This window comes from Prunus persica, chromosome G1 (assembly GCF_000346465.2).
Source record: "Prunus persica cultivar Lovell chromosome G1, Prunus_persica_NCBIv2, whole genome shotgun sequence".
In the NCBI taxonomy this organism is placed as follows: domain Eukaryota; kingdom Viridiplantae; phylum Streptophyta; class Magnoliopsida; order Rosales; family Rosaceae; genus Prunus; species Prunus persica.
Genome location: NC_034009.1, coordinates 37,950,871 through 37,973,624, shown reverse-complemented (window position 1 = coordinate 37,973,624; position 22,754 = coordinate 37,950,871). Strand labels below are relative to the sequence as shown.

Genomic DNA, 22,754 nt, shown 5'->3' with positions numbered 1-22,754 from the left:
GGAGCCCACCAATACAATGGGTCCCACACTCTATTAGAGAGTTGGTACACAAGTTGGTATCTAAAGTTGGTCTCCCTAGCATTTTCCTTATTTAAAATTACTTGCGGATACCAACCCATTTGTAGATAGATAATATGAATTCATCATTTACTAAATTGATTTGGAAAATTCCAAATTAAAAGTATCCAACAATTAGAGTTGGACAAAATACCAAATCATATAGAACAATCTAAAGAATAACGATAATTGATTCTCAAAATAAACAAAATCAAAACCACTGAAACTTTTAATTATTCAAAATGACCAATGATGTTTTACTACAATAATTAATTAATCAAATCATAAATCATTCTTATCACTACCTGATCCCACAGAGAATGGTGATGGTGGTGATGATGAGTACCTACAAACTCTAGCCTCCTTATAAACAAGGCCAGGTTTACAGAAATACCCTTTTCCAGGGCTGCAATGCCTGTCCTCCGAGCAAATGCATTGGCCCTCCAAAGCACACCCATCACTCTTCTCTCCCTCTTTCCCAAATACAACCTCATCAGACCACTCACTTGAGAACAAATTCTGAGGGTCCAATTGTCTTTTCACAGCTACAAATTTATTAAAATTAGGATATTTTTTCTGCACATCCAAAAAGGCTAAGTTCCTGTTCTTAGCCCAATGTGGCTTAGCCCCATACTTGAAGAAAGCCAATTGCTCCACTTCTTCCCACACATCTTGATTGAATCTTGGAGTCAAAGCATCATCAGCACGAAAGTAATTAAAATCAACCACCACGGAGTCTTCAGGCTGACCAAGATATGCCCCAGATGCCCTAATGAAACGTATCAAAAACCCATTGTATATATCAACCCCACAAAAGTTGTCTGGTTTTAGGTCTCTTAGTTTCTTCACGTCTCTGATGAAGTCTCCAAATTTTGATGCTGGAAATATTGCTGTTGTTTCATAGAAGAAGAGGCCATTGATTCTTGGGTCCCATGCACATGAGTTGTCTGCGGCTGTTGAGTATAGGCACGAGCCTGAGGTTTGCATTTTGCCCTGGGGACCAATTACTGGGTACCCAATAAAGATTAGGCCATTCTTCAAGCCATTAGCCACTAATTTCTTCACCCCCAAAAATGAAGCTGCCATTGTGCATTTTCCACCCAAGCTGCGTCCATTATCCATGGTTTTCTCTGCACATTTCATATTTACAGTCTTAAATTAATCTTTTATATTCTCGTACTATTAGTGACGTTTTCAATAAACAAAACTACTTGTACCATCTCAATTTATAAGTACCAAGTGTAAATTGAAATTACAGAAGTGGGTGTCATCTCAACTAGAAAAATAGTGCACTAGATGATTAGTTGAGATGGTACTAATAGCAGCACTCGGTAACATTTAATTTAACACATATTTTTAACCATATGTTTTTGAAATTGGGACTCATCTCGCATAAGAGACGCAATTAATATTTTTTCTTTTACCTAGTAATAGAAAGATTAATTTGTCCTAACATACCATAATCTGTGTGCCCTAAAGAACAGAAATTAATATTAAATAAACGAATGTGGCAATATACCTGTTGCTCTAATACTCTTGGAGATGAGAATAGAATTGGATTGGAAGCCTAGGAAATCATATGTTCCGTCGCCTGAGGCATTTAAGGGAACTCTGTTATCATATCTGTAAGCAGCTGTATGCTTTGATGGGTACCAAGTTATATCTGCGAACTCATATTTCTTAGCATGGTCCATGTATATGTTCTCAATTTGAGCATCATCTGTAAAGTTGTAAGCTATGCTCCTTTTGAATCTTGGCTCTAGCGACAACTTCACCTATTGACCAATTCCAAAGTAATCTATTTCAATAACTTGAGGATATATACATAGCATAACGTATTAAATTTGCGACAAGAAAAATATTAACGTTATCATATAAATGTGTATGTTGTCAAACTACGAATCTAGATGAGACGTTAAGATAACATTTTTTTATATATAGCATTCAATTAAAGCAATTGAAGACAGGGTGTACCAACCTTGGAAATGACACCTAATAATCCCAATGATACTTTGGCAGCATTAAAGATTTGATCTTTTGGTTCTAACTTGACAATCTTGGCAAACCCTTCTGATTGTTTTGCTGGAACAATGAGGCTGAGCCCAACAATATGATCATGCACAGCTCCTCCTTTTCCCCACCATGAGCTCCCATGTGCCCCTGTGCTTACAAGCCCTCCTACACTCACACCCTCCCAATATGGCGCAGCCACCAAGCTCAATCCGGCTTCTTCCACCGCGTTGATCAATCGGCGCAGCCCTATGCCGGCATCAACCGTGACAGCCAAATTCTTCGCGTCGATTTCAATAGATGAATTGTATTTGGCTGTGCTTATTAGCATTGAATTCCCGGAGCTTGTGGCAGGGCAGGCCAGCTTAGGGATGGTGTGAGAAAATTGGCTCACAACTTTGACTTTGAGCTTGTTCTGATTTGCGTAAGCCACAGCTAGCCGGAGCTCCTCTTCGGTTGTTGGGTATGTGACATTCTGAACATGGCAATCTTTTCTGTCACCCCATACCCCATAGGAGTTGTAGAGGTTGCAGCCATTTTTGTAGCATCGAACTGGGGGTTCAGGCGGCATGGCTTGGATGGAGATCAACATGGTTGCAGCCCAGATGACATGGTGAAGAGCACAAAGGAGCCACCAAAAGCTGTGCATAATATGAAGTCTAAAATCTGGTCCAGGTTATTTTTCTGCAAAGTGTAAAGAAGGCTTTTTGAGGTTTTTGAAGGAAGGGGTTTTCTTATAAGAGGAAGGGCAATGCTTTGAAGGGAAATGATGGAATTAATTACTTGAATTGTACGCTACGATTTGGAAATATAATTCAATTTATACCAACTTGGGGTGGCCATTTTTTGGTAGGGTTGGCAAGGGGGCTTGATCGGCGGGTCAACGGGGACCGATAACTATTTTGTTAAATTTTTTTTTTCCTAATACAATAATGATTTAGTATGTAAAGTGCAAAGCATAAAATGCAATATTTAAGAAATATCTAAGAGCAAATGACGCACTATTGTATTGGTTTTAGAGCAATTGCTACATTCAAGATTGGTGTTGGAGAAATTGCTATTTTCATTTAGAAGTTTTGAATTCGAGTTTTAATATTTGTGTAATGAATGTGAATTTAGCATATTATCACTCTCTCAATACGAAAGATTCAAAAAAATAAAATCTAAGAAATATCTTGTATATTTATTAGAAATCCAGAGGATGTGGTTAAGACAAGGCCCAAAGGCAACAAACGTATATATGTTGTGTTGCCTTTTGTGTCGACTGAATTGTGATATTTGAACTAGGGTTAAGGGTCTTGAAGATGTTTACAAATATTTCCAAAAGCTTAAAAATAAAAAACCAACGAGAAATAACTCAACATATAGGATTTGGCTAAATTATGAATAAAACGAGAAATAACCACATTTTGTTGATCCTCTACTATTTTGGGTCTAAACTCTCCCTCTCTTGAAGGGGGTCTTGAAGCGCCTTCAATAGCTGGGCTCCTTTCCTCCTCCCCCTGCCACTACAATCCCCTTTCAACGCCAGCTCCACCGCACGCGCCACCTCCTCAGCCGGTGCCGCCGCCACAGCCTCCGCAGCCTCTTCTTCCCCGTACGCACCGCTATAAATCACCGCCAACACGCCGATAGCATACTCCTTCCCCCGCGCCGATGTCCGCCCCATCATCATCACCATAATCGGCACCGCCAGTGCGTGGGACCTCACCGCCGCGGCCCCCTCCGCCACAGTACACATGAGCTCCAGCGCCGCGAGTGCCCGCTCTGCCGACGCAGCCTCCAGCTCCAGCGCCGTCTCTACCACGGCGGCCGCCGCACCCTCGTCCACCGCCACGTGGCGGTTGCCCTCCGCCAGGCAGAGGGCTAACAGAATTTTCGTTGCCGCTTTAGCCCCCGCTTTGTTTTTCAAATTTCGCACCAACCCGCGCATCAATTCGGGTGGGCAAACCGGGTCAGGTGGTGGGTAGGGGACGAGGGAGCGTTCTAAGAGTTGGAGAGCCGCCAGCTGCTCCGGGTGTGACCCGACGCTGAGCTGGAGCTCCGCTGCGTGGAAGAGTTCTTGGAGGTTGGTGGAAGAGATGGGTGGTGGTGGTGGTGGTTTTGATTTGGGTTCGGGTTTCGGGTCAGGTTCGGGTTGTGGGTATGGGAGGATGGGCGAATCAGGGAGAGCGAATTTTCACTGGGTGAAGCTTTGGGAAGTTGAGGAGGAAGAGGACTCGGATTCAGGCTTGGAGGGATGGTGGGTTGGCGGGTCGGGTTGTGTTGGAGCGGGAGGTGATGAATCTAATGACAGTGAAGGTGGTAATGGGTCGGTGGATGAGAAGGGGAGAGGTGGAGGGTGAGGGGTTGTGGGGCTGAGGACGGTCCGGGTGCAATGGCGGAAGAACCCGCAAGAGAAGAGCTGGGTTTTGATCTTGGGATGCTGGGCTTTCATGGGTTCTGACTGTTTTGGTGATTGGAGAGAGAGAGAGAGAGAGAGAGAGAGAGAGAGAGAGAGAGAAGTGGTGAATGCTTTGGTTGATTCAGAGAGAGGAGGAAGATGATGAAAGTTGTAAGGATGCGGCCATGTGAGTTGTGGGGAGTGTACTACAGAAGTTCCAATATGTGTCAGTTTCCACTTTCACAGAAAAAGATTTTAAAAATAAATTTTTTAAAAATGTCGTGGCATTTCGTCTTGCCATTTGAAGGAAAGAAATAGTCATAATAATTAAAAAATAAAAAGACGTGCCATTTACTGTTCATTTACATGAAATTATAAAAAATAAAAAACTTTTTTACTTGCTGTTATGCAGAGCAATCACCGGCGTGGTACAACAGATACAGAACAGAGAGTCAGTAATTTAAAAACTTCTAGGACCAGTGCAGCTCAGCTCAATCACGGACCGGCTAAGCCAGTACACAGAGCAGGAAAAAAAAATCTCTATGGCCAAATATCAAATCTGCAGACAATTTGGATCTAAAAGGCGCGAAAGAGTTCACTATTTTCTTGCACTTCAAATGTACAACATGAAGACTAAATTTGGATTGTCAATACAACTAAACAATATAGAAATTTTACAACAAAAAAATGCCTCTAAAGGAAGGCATGCTAAGAAAATTACAAGTTAGGAGTGGAAACCTCCTAATTTAAGTTAAACTAAGGGCAAAAAAACAAAAATGTCAGGATGCGAAAGACTAGCGGAGGTGTTACCTCCACTTCTCTCGTAGTTCTTTCTTCTCTGACAAAATCCAGGTTACAAAGATAGCTGCTATGAGTGCAACAATGGTGATGAGAAGCAATGCATAGCTGAAATCATCTGTTAGCGAATCGTAGGTCCTCGAAGGTGCAAGTTGAGTGAAAAACAGATCCACTCCATATGCAAAGGCAAGGGTTGTTGACTCCAGCTTGGCCGGTACTGTCACTATGCCTCGAAGTCCTTCCACTTTGAGGGCATGCGTCACATAGGACTGCATGTGCAAAATTTGTATAATTATAAGATGTTATGACCAAATCTTCATAAAAAAATGAGCTACACTGCTGTCTCATCATATAGCCTAACTATTTAAAATCTTTAAACACCTCAACTATTTTTTGATTTCACCCCAATTAACCACAGAACCAAGAATGTGATATCCAAACACCACACAAAGTTATACACTAAGCCAAGTGATTCACATACAAGAGCATTGCTTCTTTGAAAACCGAACTTGCAAAATTTAGAGTAACAGTAATTATAGTGATTATAATAATAAGAGAAATATGAAACTAAACAACCATAGCTTATATTCAGTCTACTTAAACCTCACACACTTAAGTGCAATGACTACGTTATTAGCGAGCAGATTTTTGTGGCCATACAGTAAGATTGAAGGTACTGCTGACAATTAAGAGAATCTAAGGGAATATTAAGAAGTGCTTTCTCAAAAAAAAACTCTCAAAATGAAGATGGTAGAGTGGCATACCTGAGGAATTATTGGCAATGAATCTGTTAGAGGAATAATGCCTTCCTCTTTCTCAGCTGTTGTGGGGTTGACTGATCTACGGGGATCCAGAAAACGCTTGTCAAGTGCCAAAACCTACAAAGTGTTTACTCTCATTAAGGACATATATAAAAACAAATCCAATTAATTACATGTGAACTGTTGCCCCTAAAAAAGAGGAATAGAATCTCAAAGAACAAAACAAAATAATAACTCAGGACTCTCGGAGGTTATCCTACCTGATCACCAATTGTACCAATAAGAACCTGCTTTGAAGTTATACCCTTTGCTGTTAACGTCACAGCTAGAGCTTTTACAGAATACGTGAAGAAGTAAGACTGTGATTTCGTCACAACCTCTGGTCGAGAATATGAAGAAATAGGCGAAGTAAGATTATGCTTTCCCAGAACAAGCTTCCAAACATCCTTATTGTCCTGTTAATTGTATTTGGTTCAGCTTGCATTATTTTGGGAACCAACAGACACAATAATACACAAAATATTTAAGTTGTGATTTAGCATACCGCTCGGGACTGATCGTATATCTCAATGACTGACATCTCATATCTGTGTGCTCTAAGATTAAAGTAGTGGTAAACAACCCAATTCTCACTAAAAACCTGCAAGATGTATAAAGTTGTTAAGATAACGTCTCTCATTCACACAACCGTAAACAAAGCAGAAGGAAAACTTACAGCATGCACAGGCCCCTGTGAGCCATGGTGGGTCATACGATGCAATATACGACCAGTTACAGTATCAATAAGATATACAGTCAACCAGGACTCCTCTGGGGTTGCTGTTCCAATTGGACCACTACCTTTTGGTGCAACAGTTGCCACAAAGAGTAGATTTTTAGATATATACTTAAACATCACATCTTCATCTGCAATAGCCTTTGCTTGAGTATGAACAACCTAGAGAAACACAAACCTCTGTCACAAAAATATATAGAGCAAAGCATTTTCAAAGACTAAAAGACTAGCATTCTTCTTTTTTGAAAAGTAAATCCATTTGATTAGAAAGAGGCAAGGGGGCACAGCCCAAGCACACAAGGATAAAACGCAAAAAATAATAATAATAATTCAAGTGGGGAGAAAAAAAACAGTGCCCGAAGAAATAACAAGCTCAGTACTCCACTCCCTCAAATGACCTACTATTCCTTTCTGACCAAATACGCCAAAAAACACACAAAGGAGTAGTACCCCAAAAACCAACCCAATCCTCTTTCCAACACCGGTCATGCCAAGAGGCTTGGAACTGGAAGGCCAAACTTTATTTAAAAAGATCTATGAAATGATAGAAGCTGCATGGCAAAGTTTAGAGGGAATGATCAAACTAACCAAAAAAAAAAAAAAAAAACAAAGACCCAATAATATCATAAAACAAACAAAGTGAAGAAATTAAAAGCTACAATAGATTCAAGAAAAGGAAAAATTGCAAACTTTTCAAGGACAATATGTTCGCCAAACCATATATTAAGTGGCAGCAAGAGAAAACCATACCTCACTCAATTTTCTTATCACAGTTGCAATGATCCTTTCTGAGTCAGATGGGAATACAATTGACCATATATCCTTGGACTCAAAGCAGTAGTTATCTATGACTTCCTGGATGCAATTGCTTTTCAAGACATGTCCTTTGATAATGCCATTGTCAGCCTCAACTGAGTACCAGTATATGTTTGTAAGCTCACGTTGAAAAATATCAATAGCCTCAGATGTTCTTGGGTATAGATGCCCGTGCTGGTTTACATCTATTAGTAGATGAAGACGCTGTTCTGTTGAATCAGTAAATGGAAGTGGTATAACTTGCGCAACAGAATGTATGGCAGCCATGGAATTAATTTCCTTGCCAGTGTATGCATCAACAATAGAAAGAACACCTGGTGCGTCAGAATTTTTCCCACATCGACCTACTACAAGGACAGATGGATTTTCATCCAGCGCATGATGATGGGGTACCTGCCAATGATAAATATTCAACCCAGTTGGATACTCACACGTTTCAGATCTACGCAGAGTAGGTAGTAAGAGAGACCAGACAACTTGTCCATATCCAGTGTGCAAGGCAAAAAGTTTTCCTGCTCTCGTAAGCACTATGAGCAGCTTCCGGAAACCATTATGGTCACGGGTCATTTTGCTCTTTTCAAAACTTTTCAACCTCATCTCTTGTATAGCTGCAACATCTTCAGCACTTGCAAGCATTAAGGTTCCCTTAAGCTTCAGTATGTGTCCCTTCAAAATAACACAAAATCAAATGAGAAATGAAAAAACCTGTGAGAGGGGTGTATATATATATATATATATATATATATATATTCCGTATTTAAAACCCTGGTCCAAAATGACTACAGAAGTATGCAAAACATCAAAGAAGCATATGCACACGCGCGCACACACACACACACAGAGTGCATACCAGACTGCACTGCTATGAAATTCTATAGAGTAGGATGACAATGCCATTACATTATGGTGAAACTTGGAGAAAATTGACACCTTTTAACCTTGATTTTAAGTTTTGCACTCTATTAAAACACATCATAGTTCATACCTTAAGCCACTCAAAGAGGTTCTGCTCCACTTTTGCTACAGATACACCTTCCTTTTCCACAGGTAGTTCTGATGTTACCACATCAACAATTGAGGCAAGCCCATCCTCCCTACTCCAGACAATAGCACCTTGTTGTAACAATAAAAGTGAATGATCCTCCATCACAATTAGGGCCCTAAACCCATGAGACCTGTCTGTCCGGATATAATTGTTAATGAAAATCTTATGGACAGTCCCCCTCTGATTGTCCATATCAATACTCTCTTTCAGCAAATCACCACTCAGGTCATGGCTAGGCTTCACTGTGAGATGGATCTTACCGTCTCCATGTTGAATTAGTGCAAAAGCTTGTTGGCCCTCTGAAAGTGAGATTGCATCACTAATAGCCGCCACATTGTTTATTTTATCCAGTACCTCTAATTTTCCTTCACCAGTCACTCTTATGAATACCACCGCTCCATCAATTTTAACAGAAAACATTCCAGGAAGTTTTGAAGGTAATAGCACTGGTGTTCCCAAAGAATCCCCAAAGATATCAGATATGTGTGTCTGTTGATAGTTAATTTCTCCATCCTGAAAGCTTATAATTACCAACTTTGATCTTGTGGAATCCAATGTCACAAGAATTTCACTTGAAACTACTAGCGCTTCACTGGAAAAGCCACCCGAAAACGTTGCACTGTTGTGTTTCAGCAACTCTCCATTCCTAGCATTGATCTTATATGCATCAAACTGGGAAGATCCAAAAAATCCTAGTACATAAATTATATCACTGCCAAGAGGCTGAATTATCTGTTGAACCTCTACACTGAAAACATGGAAACAAAACAAATATTAATGAAACAGAATTGTTTTAAAATAAAAAAATGAAACATAATATTATTATTACAAATAATTATTTTAAGCATAAAATTCTAAATCTGCATACCTTTCTGGTGCAATTTCCTTTTTCCAAAGAACCTCACCGTCAATGCTAGAAATAGCATGCAGAGACCCTTTACCAAAAACAAGGATCAAATTGTCCTTGTCGACTTTCAAGTTTGTCTGCACAAGATAACAATAATGAACCACATGTTCAAAAAAAATATATACATAAACTGAATTGTGTATAGCCTTTTTTTTTTTTTTTTTTTTTTTTGTTGAAAAGAAACGAAATCGTGTATAGCCATACACCCGTGCAACCTGCACCTGAGCGTTTTACAGAGGAAAAGCTGCAAATTAAGCTAGTGAAAAGGAACAAGGAAGAATGATTCATTATATAAGACGATCAAGAAACACAAATTATTAATTTGGAAGAAAGTTTTGATGCTTATGATAGTGACTGGGGGATCAGAAGCCATGACTACTAAATGTAATGACAACGGATGAGAGAGAGCGAGTAAATATAAGACTTATATCAAGATGCTAAATTAGAAGATAACAGTGAGTATAAAATGTGGTTTACTAACCGGGACAGTTAATAGTGACTTTGAGGCCCCTGAGCCCTCCAAAAAAGACTCCCACACCATCTGACCGTCAGGAAGGTTCCACGCTCTTAAAATACCTCCCCCTGATGAGAGGGTTATGACATCTGAAAATACAAAATGGAACGTTCAACTGTATGATCAACAATATAAGTTCACTGCTCAAGCCTTTAATAGGTACTTCATAAAAGAGAAAAATAATGCAGAAAAATTCAATCCTCATTCTTTTTCTATTAGCAAATCCCAATCTGTTATAATGTGAAAACTGTTTATGATCAAAGAATGAATCTTTTAACCACAGAGCTCAAACTATGCAATCGTATATTTTAGAGGCAAATGAAAAACATTATATAAGACAAACGATGAGTGCAAGCATAACAATTACATTTTCCCAAGGCTATGTCAATTCCGTCTATGACATCATTGCTCCCAAGAACATGTCTCCAGACTGCACAAAACAAAGGCACAGATTAACACTGAATTGAGGCTTGAGCTGAGGGTACAGAATAAATTGACATTCTCAACAGTGGAACCTACATATCTCCCCGTGGCGGAGATCAAGTGATGCTATAACATTCTCTTCAGTGGACACTACAACACGCCTTCGCCCGCTTTTCTGAGTATGGAACACTGCTCCCTTCACTTTCCCTATGTACTGCTGGTGCCTGCATTGAAAGAGAAACTTAGAAAATTCAATTTAAAGCTTTTCAGAACATAATCAATGAACTGACTAGAACTGAAGCTCTGTTTGGGTATCGAGATATTGTTCGAAAGCTAAAAACTTTCTATTAACAGCTCGGAGACGATGCAATTGGATATAACACAGATCGAATTACAAAACTATCCAACAAGAGTGAGGATTGAATTCGTTTCGATTCAGAACTATCAAGTGAAAACAATAGAAAAACAGGTCATGAGCGAAGTGATTTCAATCGAATTTCAAGTTTTCTTCTTTTTTCTATGATTTCTGGGCGATGAAAACAAAGGCGAAACAAAAGGAGTATGAGATTGAATCTTACCAATCCATGAGACCAACTTGATCTTCGTAAAGCGAAAGACTGAGATTTGTAGACGATAAGAATATCAGAAGAAGCAGAAAAACCCTACTCGCCATGCTCGTCGTGCCCATGGTGACTCTCTCTCCCTCCCTCTCTCTCTGTGTGGCAGTGACAACGAATGAAGTGATGGATCTGAGACTACGATGAAAATTTTTGTAGGAAGTAAGAACTTCGAAGTGGGCAAGGAGAGAGAGAGTCATACAAGTGCAAAGAGCCGGCTCTTCGGAGAAAAGGGAAATCCGAAATGACGGAAACACCCTTATGTATGGACCGGTCGTAACGGGCTGAAAATTTTGACCATTGGGTCGAGTTGGACTTAACATATGAGCGAGGCCCGGCCCAAATAGTTTCCAAAAATGCAAATAGTTTATTTTAAAAGTAGATGTGCGTAAGGTCACTTTGGCAAAATGAGTATATCCGCCCTCTTACATCCAAATTCGATTTCACTTTCCATACATAAATCTTTTTAATAAGGAATTTTGCTTTGCTTCTCTCTTTATTTGTAAATTACATACGAACTTATATATATAATATTTTCTTTCTTGTACCGATATATAAAAATATTCATTTATAAAGGAAATTTTTATATGCATGTATGAAATTATGATTTTATTTTATTTGGTTAAGGAGGAAGGAATTGCTCCTTCAAGGCAAACAATCAAGTATTTTTCTTATTTAATTAATTAATTTATAATTCTTTTACAATTTATATTTTAGTTCTTCTTAATTTAACATTTTAATTATGCCCTATATATATTTTGCTTAATAAAAAGGAAAAGTAATCCATTATTAGAATTTAGATTAGATGGCATCCTCATGAATTTTAGAGATCCTCAGTTGACTGTTTTTATTTCTTGTGGCCGGTGGTCAACTGAGACAATGAGTTGTTATAGTAATAAGAGATTAATATATTAACTTTTATGAAAAAAAAGAATGAACAAAAAAAAAAGAATGATCAAGTTTACTATATTTGTACAAAATTAATGGTATAATTGAGTTTTTCCTCCATTAATTGTACGCACTAAATTGTTTTTTTTTTTTCTTGCCCTTTAAACAGATGGATTATTGGATGCCGTCGGTCACGCAGGCCAAAAAAATAGAAAGAAGAAGAAGAAAAAGAGTTTTTTTTTTTTTTTTTTTGGTGTGTGTCTGAATCTACATGAGAGAGAGAGAGAGAGAGAGTGGGTGCTGTCACTTGATATGCGCTCGTAGAGATTCCTAAACTCCTGGCATCGCTACTTCCTCCTCCATAGACGTCTTTACTCTCTGCTTCTTCACGGTCGACGTTTTGTCTGTCCAGCTTGAACAAAGTGGAGCTTGCTGCTGCCTTGCTCGTTTTCTCACTTCTGGGTGTCAAAGATCGAAGACCCATTTGCCATTGAACGGTAATGCAGTGACCTATTTGGTTTCAATGCGAATTTTGCATATTTCATCTGGAATCCCATTGTTTTGGGGCCCAAAGCTTGTATCTTTTTAGTCATATTGTTGGTGTGTGATTGGGTGCGGTTCTTTGGTTTCTGGCTCTTTCACTGTAGATCAAGAACTTCACTTTGAGGTGAAAAGCTGCAAATTTTTTCAGCTGGGTTTGGGAGTTTATATGGGTAATAAGTAAATCAGATTGAGGCTTTGCATTGATTGGAGGTTGGGATTAGTTTCATATGAAATGCCCACACACGTTTGGTAATTTTCTTGTTCTGCTGGTCAACTTTGCTGTAATTGTTAGTAAAGATGAAGCTTTTGATGAGGGTCATACAGTGAACAAATTTACTGCTTTGGACATTGTAGTTATGATGTTCAATGCGAAAGAAAATGTTGTTTTGATACATCAGGATAAGTTTTTGTCCTATGTGATAGCGTTCGTAAGCAGGTGGAGTATGAAATAAGCTAGATCGAATTGTATTTTGTTTTGATGGCGTCTATTAGAAGAACTTTGTCTCCAGTGCCTCGAGCAGGAACTGCACTAAATGGGGAAGCTTGTTCAGTTGCTTCTCCATTGTCCAGGTCCTCGTGTACTCACAACAACTACCCAACATCCAATGGATTGTTATCGTCTCTGTCCGCTTCATTGGACCCTTTTGTTCTCAGTGTCTTTTCTCCAAGGTCTTCTAGGCCCCTTGAGAAGTCAAAACCAAAGGGCCATATTTGGAGGAGGGCACTTTCCCATTTCTTCATTTGTTTCATTGTTGGGCTATTCATTGGGCTTACACCCTTTGCCTCAATGAATTTCTCCGTGAATCTCATGTCGAAGCATCAAGACTTCTCCTTTGACATGATATCTTCAGTTGGGTTTCAGTTGCATGATAGTGTACACAGAAATGTCACACTATTCGACGGTGTGAAAATGAAGAAGAATGTTACGACAGAGTCGCAAGTCAAGGACTGGGAGGCAAAAGATGGCATTCTAGAGAAAGCTGTAGATAACCGGTTACTCATCCAAGAATCAGATTTGGAGTTCCGAAAGCTTTTGATAATCGTGACCCCAACATATGCTCAGCCATTTCAAGCCTATAATCTGAATCGTTTGGCACACACACTAAAATTAATCTCACCTCCATTGTTATGGATTGTTGTGGAGATGACCTCCCAATCTGCAGAAACAGCTGACATCTTGAAGAGAACTGGGATTATGTACAGGCATCTCGTTTGCAATAACAATCTTACTGATGTAAGAGACAGAAGTGTTCATCAAAGAAATGTTGCACTTTCTCACATTGAAACTCACCGTCTTGATGGAATCGTCTACTTTGCAGATGAGGATAATGTCTATTCAACTGATCTTTTCGAGCAAATGAGGCAGATCAGGTATTTCCATTTTTCTAAACTAAATTCCTACTATTAGTGTTATACTTTAACGGAATGTTGTTGATATATCACCTTTTTCTGCATCATCATCTATCAATACATCATGAGAAGATAAGAGAACTTTGGTTTAATTACATTTGCTGGATTTCATAACTTCTTGATAAGTAAGCTTGAGAACTCTTCGTACACAAGGTACACCTTTTTATTGTAATTTCATAGTTTATATCATTTCTGCTGAAGATCCTCTGCATATAGTCTGTTCATTTCTCATAGAGCCTGCTGGAGATCCAATGAGAGAAAGTAATATTGCATTCAGTACAATAAATTTTGGAAAAACTTTTGGTGCCTGCAGTATTGTTGTAAGACAGAACATCATCTTTGCCCCTGTAGTAAATGTTCTTCGTTTGACATTGCATTCTGCATGTTGTGGTGACAATGCCCTTCTTTTTTCCTTTTCCTTAATTCAATTGCAGGCGGTTTGGGACCTGGACAGTGGCCAAACTAATGAGTGGCAAAATGAAACCTATTATTGAGGGCCCGGTTTGTAATGGAACTCAGGTCATAGGATGGCATGTAAATGAATCAAGTAGAAGATTTCAGAGATTTCATGCTAAAATATCAGGATTTGCCTTCAATAGTTCGATACTCTGGGACCCCAAAGGGTGGCATCGACCAACCCTTGAACCTATTAGGCAGCTTGAGACAGACAATGATGATTTCAAGGTTGGTGTCTCTTGTTCCATATTGTCTCATCATCCATGATAGTGCCCCCACATTATAATATGCATGGCTGCTGTGACCTTTAAAGCAAAAGTAACTGGTAGACTTGGATCAAAATGGCCTATTTTTCAGTAAACTGATACAGTGACCTGAACCTCCTAAATTACTTATTTGTAATTGTACCATATTTAAGCACACCCTTCAATGGTTAAGCCTTTTATTTTATTTTTTGTATTGGAGAAATAGAGTCCACACTCCACCCACTGAAAACCTAAATAGTCACTGATTACCGGGTATGACGGTCCGGCTTCAATTTCTAACTCTCATTTAGCAATTTCAATTGGAATTAGAATATTCCCCCTCTCGAAAGAGTTCCTTACTTATTTGCATTTCCAGGCGAGCACATTTATTGAACAAGTTGTCGAAGATGAAAGTCAAATGGAAGGTTTACAGCATGATTGCTCAACAATCATGGTTTGGTACCATCACCATGAATCATCTAATACCTTCTATCCTCACAAATGGATCATGAAAGATAGCCTAGATGTAATTGCCTCACTTAAGTGAAACTCTTGATGTGAATGGAGTCCAGGTGGATGGCAAAGGTAAGTGATCTTTTTAAAATCTGCATTTCTATAAAATAGTCAATCTCTTCATTCTTTTGGAAATATTAAGCTGGAGATGTTATCAGCAAAAAGTCTGGGATGTTCAGATGTCAACTAAAGTTAAAAGTGAAAAGAAAATCTCCTGACATGTAAGAGTAGTTCTCATCAGAGCTTAAAACAAGGAAATGATATGGGGAATACTTCCTGAGATTCTCAAATAACCTGAACTCTGATGAATCATTGGTCTTCAATTTTCTAGTCCAGACGTTGCACAAATATCTGAAAAACACACATATGAATGCTGCTTAGAGGGTAACTTTTTATAGCAGTGAAAGAGCTGAACTTTCCCACCTAATTACCAACATGGATTGTGAAGGGGATAACTTATGGCTACAGAAGCTGGTGGTTTTCAATTAAAAATGATTGATTTAAGTGCTACAATGAATGTTTTATTTGGTTAAGTTGAACAGAATAACTTCTCACTTATCATGTGGTGTCAAAACACCTGGTTAACTAATGAAATGCAGTTGAGCTTTCTTGCATGTAATTGCTCTCTCTCTCACAAACACGTATTTTTTGTGCAAATTTTTTTGCAGTGCGGGATAGATTGATGCGGAACCACAGATAGTCTTGCCAGTGGTTACTAATCCTCACTGCAGCTGATGCCTATTCAGGCTGTTCAAACACTTCACCAGTTTCATGTGGTCATTCAACAAATTGGTTGAGAATCTTCCCACAACGTTTTTCCCAGTTGTTAGATCAGATGCTTTTCCCCTTTTAAGATCAGGGGTGAAAATGATTCTGTGCAGTTGTATGAAATGCCCATTTTCCTTTGTAGGCTGCTCTGTGTAACAAGAGAACATTTATTTGATGAGGTAATGCTTCATCCTAAAGCTTAGAAGGATCCAGGGTTCGTCCATGTCAATATCAGCTTAATTTTGCCTTTTGTCATGGTTTAGGTATTCTTTGGGTGTGGTAATGTGTAAAAAATTGAATTATTAAGTTGGTGCTTTAAGTCACTTCTTCTTTGTTCTTTTGCATTTGTTTCCTCAAAATCCAAACTTGAAAACTGATCAGGTTTGAATCCTGCTGTTAGCGTTTTCATTTAGAGTTTTTCTTTCCTTTTTTTTGTTCCATTCATGGAACAAGCAAGCAAGCAATGGCAGACAGAGCCGTAGGATCATGGATGAACACCTTTCCAAATGTATGTTACTCCTTTTTGGAACCTTGATTTCTTGAAGCTATTCCAATAACAGTAAGATCCTTAATGATTGCAAAACCTTGTCCCATTTTTTTAAAACCATGAATCTTACTCATTTTATGCAGTTTGACATTTAATGAGCTCAAATGGAATGTCTTGCTGTGAACTCCAAATAACTGAGCAATATAACTTGAATGCCTTCCACATAGGTTGAAAAAAGGTACAAAATACCCTTTCAATAGGATGAGTGCAAGTCACTTCATTCTCATTTCTTCTCCAAGCTCAACTTTCTTCCTTTAACAGCCATTACATCCTAATCTCTCTCCCACTTTCTTCAACTACACCCACAGATGGAACCCAATCTAGACCTTATCATACTTGCTCTTCTCCACGGCTCATTCATCGCCGGCTTTCTTTTTCTTGTTACCTCTGTCATGTTGACGGCTCTCTTGCTTGCATTCTCCCTCGGTCTCGTATCAATTCTCATAAATGATTTGTGCTACATTTCCTTGCTTTTTTCTTTCTACTTTGAAACAATTCTGAAGCATAATCTTGAACTGGGTTTTGTTCTAATTGTCTTCAAACTATTGCATCATGCCGTTCGCATCATCTTGGCTTTAAAGCCTTTCCTTGAACGTAAGATTTCCCAGCTCAAAGCAAAAGCAAGACATGTGATGAATCTCATTGATGGCCTGAGACTTTCTTAAATTCCGCCAGATACATTACTTCTCCAACACAAGTAAAATTTCTTCGAGTTGTATTAGAAATTGTGCATGCAATGACAAGCTTTGTCAAAGTACGTTATGCAATGCAATAGGTTATATTTAAAAGTTGCAACTTTTGTGGCATCCCATGTATTACTTTGAAGAAATGTTCTCTATAGTCAGACATATTATTTTGTCAAATTGTCAATATGATATGTTATGTTGTCAAACTGTCAATATGATATGTTATGTTATCAAACTGTCAATCCGAATAATTAATTAGATGAATTCTTATAATGTAAATTGCAGACTAATATAACGTGTCAAACTGTAAGATAAGAGAAAATTAATAACTGAAACCTTATTTCTAGTTACGTTGTTCATGTATATGCCCAATCGTACCGACTCTCAGTCCAATTCGGGTTCATGTAAGTTGGGCGTGGTTTTGCAAGTTCGAGGCCCATCAGCATCTCCTACGACAATTTGACATTTCTGCTGATTCCAAAATACCCGCCACCTCTCATCCAGCTTTCACTTTAACACGCACGCACACACACACCCCTCACCTTCTCTCTGCTCCTCTTTTCCATTTCCAAGGAGCGCAATGGAACCAAGCTTGTCTTCTTCACTGCGCGAACCTCACCATTTCTCTCCGAACTTGGGCTTTCGAACCGCAAACCCTCTGCTCTTCCAAGCTTCAAAGCGCAGCTCCTTGAGGACTCTCAAGCTAGGGTTTCTCCAAACTAAATCCTCCATTTCCTCTTCCACAACTCAACAGGACAAAGACTCCGTGAGCTCTGTGAACCCCGTATACGTCCCCACACCTCAAAATCGAGACCTTCGAACCCCTCACAGCGGGTATGTATGCATATGTTGGGCCTTGATTTCTAAATCGAGTGACATTTTTCTTCTTTATTTTGACTTATCGTGTAATAGGTACCATTTCGATGGAACGAACCGGAAATTCTTCGAGGGATGGTACTTCAAGGTTTCAATACCGGAACGGCGGCAGAGCTTCTGCTTCATGTACTCCGTTGAGAATCCTGCGTTCCGTAAGAAGCTGACGCCGTTGGAAGTGGCTCAGAACGGGCCTAGATCGACGGGTGTCGGTGCTCAAATTCTGGGTGCATATGACAAGTACATTTGTCAATATTCTGAAGAATCTCAGAACTTTTGGGGAAGTAAGAATTTTTTTCTGCTTGATGCTATTCAATTTGCTGTTTTTGAAGAAGTTCAGTACTTTTGGGGATGATGTGTTGGTATCTGATAAAAGAAATGCTGCTGCTCTAGCGGGCGTCCTAAATTTCTTGTTTTGGACTTATAAATTACATTAACATTTAAAATGCATCTACCCTAATTATGCTGGTTGTTAATGTTTGTCATGCACAGGCAGGGATGAGCTTATGTTGGGGAATACTTTTGTAGCAGAAAAACAGTTGAAGCCTCCAAACAAGGAGGTTCCTCCTAAGGTTAAAATGCTTTCTTTGGAACTCCATACTCTTTTGTTTGTTTATATTCATTGTTATTTTGACATGGCCATTCGGTTTCTGATTAAATACTTTTTCCCTGCTAAGATTGTAGCACTGCAATTTAGGTTTACGGGTATCTTATTTATGTGTGAGGATTTTACTAGGTGGCAACATAAATTTTTTAACTTTATTTTTAATTTTTTCTGTGTATGGGTTATATACTGTACAGGAATTCGATAGGAGAGTGATGGAAGGTTTTCAAGTCACCCCACTATGGCACCAAGGTTCCATTCGTGATGATGGCAGGCATGAATTTCCTTTTGTTTATCAAATTTTACCTATAGAAATATGAGTTTGCGGGCCCCATAGTGGTTTTTAGTACTTTGAGGTACAATTTTGTTCTAATGTCAGGTCAGATTATGTGGAAACGGTGCCAACTGCTCGTTGGGAGTACAGTACCCGCCCAGTTTATGGCTGGGGTGATGTTGGGTCTAAGCAGAAGTCTACTGCAGGATGGTTAGCAGCTTTTCCTGTATTTGAACCCCATTGGCAAATATGCATGGCTGGTGGATTGTCAACAGGCATTTGCTTATCTCCCCACCTTCTTGCTAATAATTCCTAGAATTTTCTATTGATGCCTTGTTAGTTTTGCAGATGTTCTTTTCTTGATAAGTTATATCAATTCTTCTTTTAGGTTTTAATTCTTAAAATCTCAATCTGGTATGTAGAAACATACAATTGAAAATTTACATAGAAGAGCGAACTGTGGAGAGAAATCTGGAATAGCATTTTCGATGTGCACTTTGATAGTAATATTGCTCTTTGTAGATGAAATGGAATGCATCTTGGCATGTTGCACTGCCAACTGTAATACTTATGTGAAACATTGCAGATAGGCAGAGGGGTGTGAATTTATTAATAGATTATGAAATAGAATTCAATCATAAACGAACTGAGTACTTGTTATACTTGAAATTTCCAAGAGATTTAATCAAATATAAGTAAAATAAGTTTTGCATAAGATTTCTACAAAAAATAGAAACACTGTTAAATTTTAATGAGTTAAGAACTTTTGAGCTATAAAAAAATGTAGAACTGGAATCCTCATACGGTTTGTCACAAAAAAAGTTCTATAACTGACCTTACTGTTGTAGAGACGGAGACACCCTTTGCACACATATGATGTCCACTTTCACTAATTGCATCTAAATTCTATGGTTCAGCTTTATCCTGTGCATGTTAGCTCTGTTAGTTATAATAATTCATCATCCTGTGGAAAATACCATTTGGTTATTCACTGTTTGGACAATCATGTGCTCTTTTCTTTCGAATATTCTATGCTCCAAAATTTGCTCTTTTTAGAAACCTGCATGCATTTTTTCTAGCCATTGTCTAAGGTTCAGTTGAAATCTCAGGTTGGATAGAGTGGGGTGGTGAAAGATTTGAGTTTCAAAATGCCCCTTCTTATTCTGAAAAGAATTGGGGTGGAGCATTCCCAAGAAAATGGTTCTGGGTAGGCTTTTATCCATTTATCAATATCTTATATGGTAAAGGTTAAGCTCACTCTTCATTGTATTGTTTATTTGGCATGTGAGCTTCACCCATTTTCCCTTTCTGGAAAGGGAACAGATAATCAAGATCATTCACCCACGATGAACAAAGATGAGCCAGAATCATAGTTTTTATTTATTTATATATAATTAATAAATTTAAGAAAAACCCTTCCAGTTGTATTTGAAAATTATGACTATTAACATTTGTTGCTTTCTTCGCTATAACTGGAAGGTTTAAATTAACATCGATGGTGCTTGCTAGCCAAACAATTGAAAAAGCCTGGAGCAGGGCCGTCTTCTTCATTAGCCAAATTGTACAGTGCTTTTTAAAATTGTAGTTTATTGGTGGAGCCTTGTAGGGATGCTTGGTATATTTACAGTATTGTTATTCTTCCTCCATTGTTTTATCTGGAATACATGCTGCAGGTTCAGTGTAATGTTTTTGAAGGCGCTAGTGGTGAAGTTGCACTCACCGCAGGTGGCGGGTTGAGGCAACTACCTGGATTAACAGAGACTTTTGAAAACGCTGCATTGGTACTTGTCCTGTTGAGAGTTCTGTAAATATGTGTAATTTCCAGTTAGGGTTAGAGAAAACCATGCTCTTTATAGCAAACAAATAGTGCCTGCATTTTTTTTTCCTTAATATAAGCTCATGCGTTTTTTTGTGCAGATTGGAGTTCACTATGGTGGAAAGTTTTATGAATTTGTACCGTGGTATGGTGATGTTAGTTGGGAAATTTCTCCTTGGGGTTATTGGTCCATTGCTGCAGAGAATGAAACGCACAAGGTAAATGAACATCTCCTTCGTCTTGGCCCTCCCTCCTATGTGATAATAGTAAAGAGTTACATCTGGAAATGAAATCTGTGTAGTTGTGCTAAGTGGTCTGTGGTCTTGAATTCTTTTGGAATACCAGAAGGTTCACATTGGTTCTAGCCTTTTAGTTAGTATTAGTAAAAACATTTGTAGTCACCAAAAAATTGGTGTTGATAATGAGCAGATTGAATTAGAGGCAACAACAGAGGATTCTGGTACAACGTTGCGTGCTCCAACAGCAGAATCTGGACTTGCCCCAGCTTGTAAAGATACTTGTTTTGGTGAGCTAAAACTGCAAATATGGGAACGAAGATATGATGGCAGCAAGGGGAAGGTGCACAATTGCTCATCACTTTATGTTTAGGCACAATTGATCGCTTGTGCAACGTTATCTGATTTGACCCTTTGCCTTTTCAGCTGATATTGGATGTTAAAAGTAACATGGCCGCTGTAGAAGTTGGAGGAGGACCATGGTTCAGTACTTGGAAGGGCAAGACTTCCACACCAGAGCTCCTTAGCCGGGCTCTCAGAGTTCCAGTTGACGTGGAAGGGGCGTATAATTTGGTTCCATTATTCAAACCCCCTGGTCTGTAGCCTGTTTGATCACTGCTCTCTTGAAGGAAAGCAAAGCATTGTCACCCATACCGTGCACACCAGTCCCGTAGATGTGCGTCTAACAGTGTAATACAATAGCACTATAACCTCCTACTTCTAAATAAGCTTGAAGACATGAAAATGAGTATTAAGTTGCTTTGTATACTGAAAAATTTATCCGAGAGTGACGGGCATCAAGTAGTTTATTTCAGACTGGTGGGGTTTGAAAATTGTATGGTACCTCAAGCTCAGACTTGTGGGCTTATTAATGTGGCCTGAAGACTTGTGGGCTTTTTTCTTTTTTCTTTTTTCTGCTTGTCATTTTCTGGGGTGTAATTCAGTTGTTACAGCATCTAAAGATAATTGGCAAAAGAAGCCACAAGGTATGAGATATGAGTCATATGACAGGGACAAAGCAACCTATAAAGCAGCTCATTTCCTCCTCCCTTTATTTTCTTTGGGTTGCTATTATAAAAATCTAGAGTTTTTCTATTTAAGTCCTGCATTTCTCTTTATTCACCCCAATTTTTAATTCAAAAGTTCACAATTTCTAGGAAAATCACACTATCTTCCCAAATTATCCCAAAGAAACTCAACAACCTCACACCTAGCTATCTTGCCCCTCACCATTCTAAGTCCACCTCAACCTTAGAATTACAATAAGTCTTTAATCACAACATCCTCAATAATTTTGGGAGGAGTCTCAAACCAAGAAATAATCTCACATTGCATACCTCAATTAACAACCCACAAGTCACTATTTACATACTGTATTTAGGATTTGTAAAGAGAAGATGAGATTGTAGTAGGTTTCTTTGATTAAAAGAGAAGAGTAATTTGACAATAGGGTGTAGAGGAGTTTGTGTTTTTCTAAAACTTAATATAAAGAGTGGTTGAGTGTGCGAGGTGTGTGTATAGATGTATTAAGTATTAAATTGGATGACTTTTTTTTGTCTTTTTACATAATAATAAAACTTAAGAGCTTAATAATTTAAGTATTGGAATGAACAAAGAAAAGTGTGGTGTTTAAATAGAAAAACTCAAAATCTATGGTGAATGCATTATATTTTTTAGGAAACTTGACAACTGGCTTTCTCATTTTGAAGGGATGATTAGTTCAAGCAATTTAAACTCTGTTTAGCAACTAATTGGATTATTATTGTCAGTAACCATCCATTTTGACAAA

The 22,754-nt window shown here is 38.6% G+C and overlaps 5 protein-coding genes across 5 annotated transcripts; 2 read left to right on the top strand and 3 right to left on the bottom strand.

Moving 5' to 3' along the window:
• Positions 260–3,146, bottom strand: LOC18791334 (L-gulonolactone oxidase 3). The gene is made up of 3 exons (XM_007224549.2): positions 2,036–3,146; positions 1,577–1,832; positions 260–1,187 (listed from the first exon to the last, which is right to left on the bottom strand). Exons 1-3 carry the CDS (start codon positions 2,714–2,716, stop codon positions 340–342), a joined length of 1,785 nt encoding a protein of 594 aa, XP_007224611.2. The 5' UTR covers positions 2,717–3,146; the 3' UTR covers positions 260–339.
• Positions 3,233–4,919, bottom strand: LOC18793394 (DNA translocase FtsK 1). Its single transcript, XM_020556086.1, is given in 1 exon segment — positions 3,233–4,919. A coding segment is annotated over 1 exon segment (1,014 nt). The 5' UTR covers positions 4,505–4,919; the 3' UTR covers positions 3,233–3,490.
• LOC18788794 (ER membrane protein complex subunit 1) lies at positions 5,028–11,304 on the bottom strand. The gene is made up of 12 exons (XM_007226990.2): positions 11,068–11,304; positions 10,586–10,713; positions 10,434–10,496; positions 10,034–10,155; positions 9,514–9,629; positions 8,586–9,393; positions 7,535–8,266; positions 6,725–6,946; positions 6,554–6,649; positions 6,270–6,464; positions 6,013–6,126; positions 5,028–5,517 (listed from the first exon to the last, which is right to left on the bottom strand). The coding sequence occupies exons 1-12, from the start codon at positions 11,175–11,177 to the stop codon at positions 5,257–5,259; spliced, it is 2,967 nt and encodes a 988-aa protein (XP_007227052.2). The 5' UTR covers positions 11,178–11,304; the 3' UTR covers positions 5,028–5,256.
• Positions 12,232–16,319, top strand: LOC18793488 (probable beta-1,4-xylosyltransferase IRX9H). Its single transcript, XM_007222228.2, has 5 exons — positions 12,232–12,491; positions 12,642–13,908; positions 14,382–14,631; positions 15,025–15,233; positions 15,830–16,319. The coding sequence occupies exons 2-4, from the start codon at positions 13,016–13,018 to the stop codon at positions 15,193–15,195; spliced, it is 1,314 nt and encodes a 437-aa protein (XP_007222290.1). The 5' UTR covers positions 12,232–12,491; positions 12,642–13,015; the 3' UTR covers positions 15,196–15,233; positions 15,830–16,319.
• Positions 17,643–22,014, top strand: LOC18791199 (tocopherol cyclase, chloroplastic). The gene is made up of 10 exons (XM_007222280.2): positions 17,643–17,996; positions 18,075–18,319; positions 18,528–18,607; positions 18,837–18,913; positions 19,019–19,188; positions 20,023–20,120; positions 20,587–20,694; positions 20,831–20,947; positions 21,159–21,308; positions 21,392–22,014. The coding sequence occupies exons 1-10, from the start codon at positions 17,743–17,745 to the stop codon at positions 21,566–21,568; spliced, it is 1,476 nt and encodes a 491-aa protein (XP_007222342.1). The 5' UTR covers positions 17,643–17,742; the 3' UTR covers positions 21,569–22,014.

Bases quoted from the DNA above. Each gene is read 5' to 3' on its own strand.
- LOC18791334 (XM_007224549.2), bottom strand. From the start codon at position 2,716: ATGCACAGCTTTTGGTGGCTCCTTTGTGCTCTTCACCATGTCATCTGG. The intron at 1,833-2,035 runs GTTGGTACACCC...ATTGGTCAATAG, and splicing joins TATTAGGTGTCATTTCCAAG to GTGAAGTTGTCGCTAGAGCC. The intron at 1,188-1,576 runs GTATATTGCCAC...TGAAATGTGCAG, and splicing joins CAAGAGTATTAGAGCAACAG to AGAAAACCATGGATAATGGA.
- LOC18788794 (XM_007226990.2), bottom strand. From the start codon at position 11,177: ATGGGCACGACGAGCATGGCGAGTAGGGTTTTTCTGCTTCTTCTGATA. The intron at 9,394-9,513 runs GTATGCAGATTT...CCATGTTTTCAG, and splicing joins AAGGAAATTGCACCAGAAAG to TGTAGAGGTTCAACAGATAA. The intron at 6,465-6,553 runs GTATGCTAAATC...TACAATTAACAG, and splicing joins TATACGATCAGTCCCGAGCG to GACAATAAGGATGTTTGGAA.
- LOC18793488 (XM_007222228.2), top strand. From the start codon at position 13,016: ATGGCGTCTATTAGAAGAACTTTGTCTCCAGTGCCTCGAGCAGGAACT. The intron at 13,909-14,381 runs GTATTTCCATTT...ATTCAATTGCAG, and splicing joins GAGCAAATGAGGCAGATCAG to GCGGTTTGGGACCTGGACAG. The intron at 14,632-15,024 runs GTTGGTGTCTCT...TTGCATTTCCAG, and splicing joins CAGACAATGATGATTTCAAG to GCGAGCACATTTATTGAACA.
- LOC18791199 (XM_007222280.2), top strand. From the start codon at position 17,743: ATGGAACCAAGCTTGTCTTCTTCACTGCGCGAACCTCACCATTTCTCT. The intron at 19,189-20,022 runs GCATTTGCTTAT...TTGAAATCTCAG, and splicing joins GGCTGGTGGATTGTCAACAG to GTTGGATAGAGTGGGGTGGT. The intron at 20,121-20,586 runs GTAGGCTTTTAT...TACATGCTGCAG, and splicing joins TCCCAAGAAAATGGTTCTGG to GTTCAGTGTAATGTTTTTGA.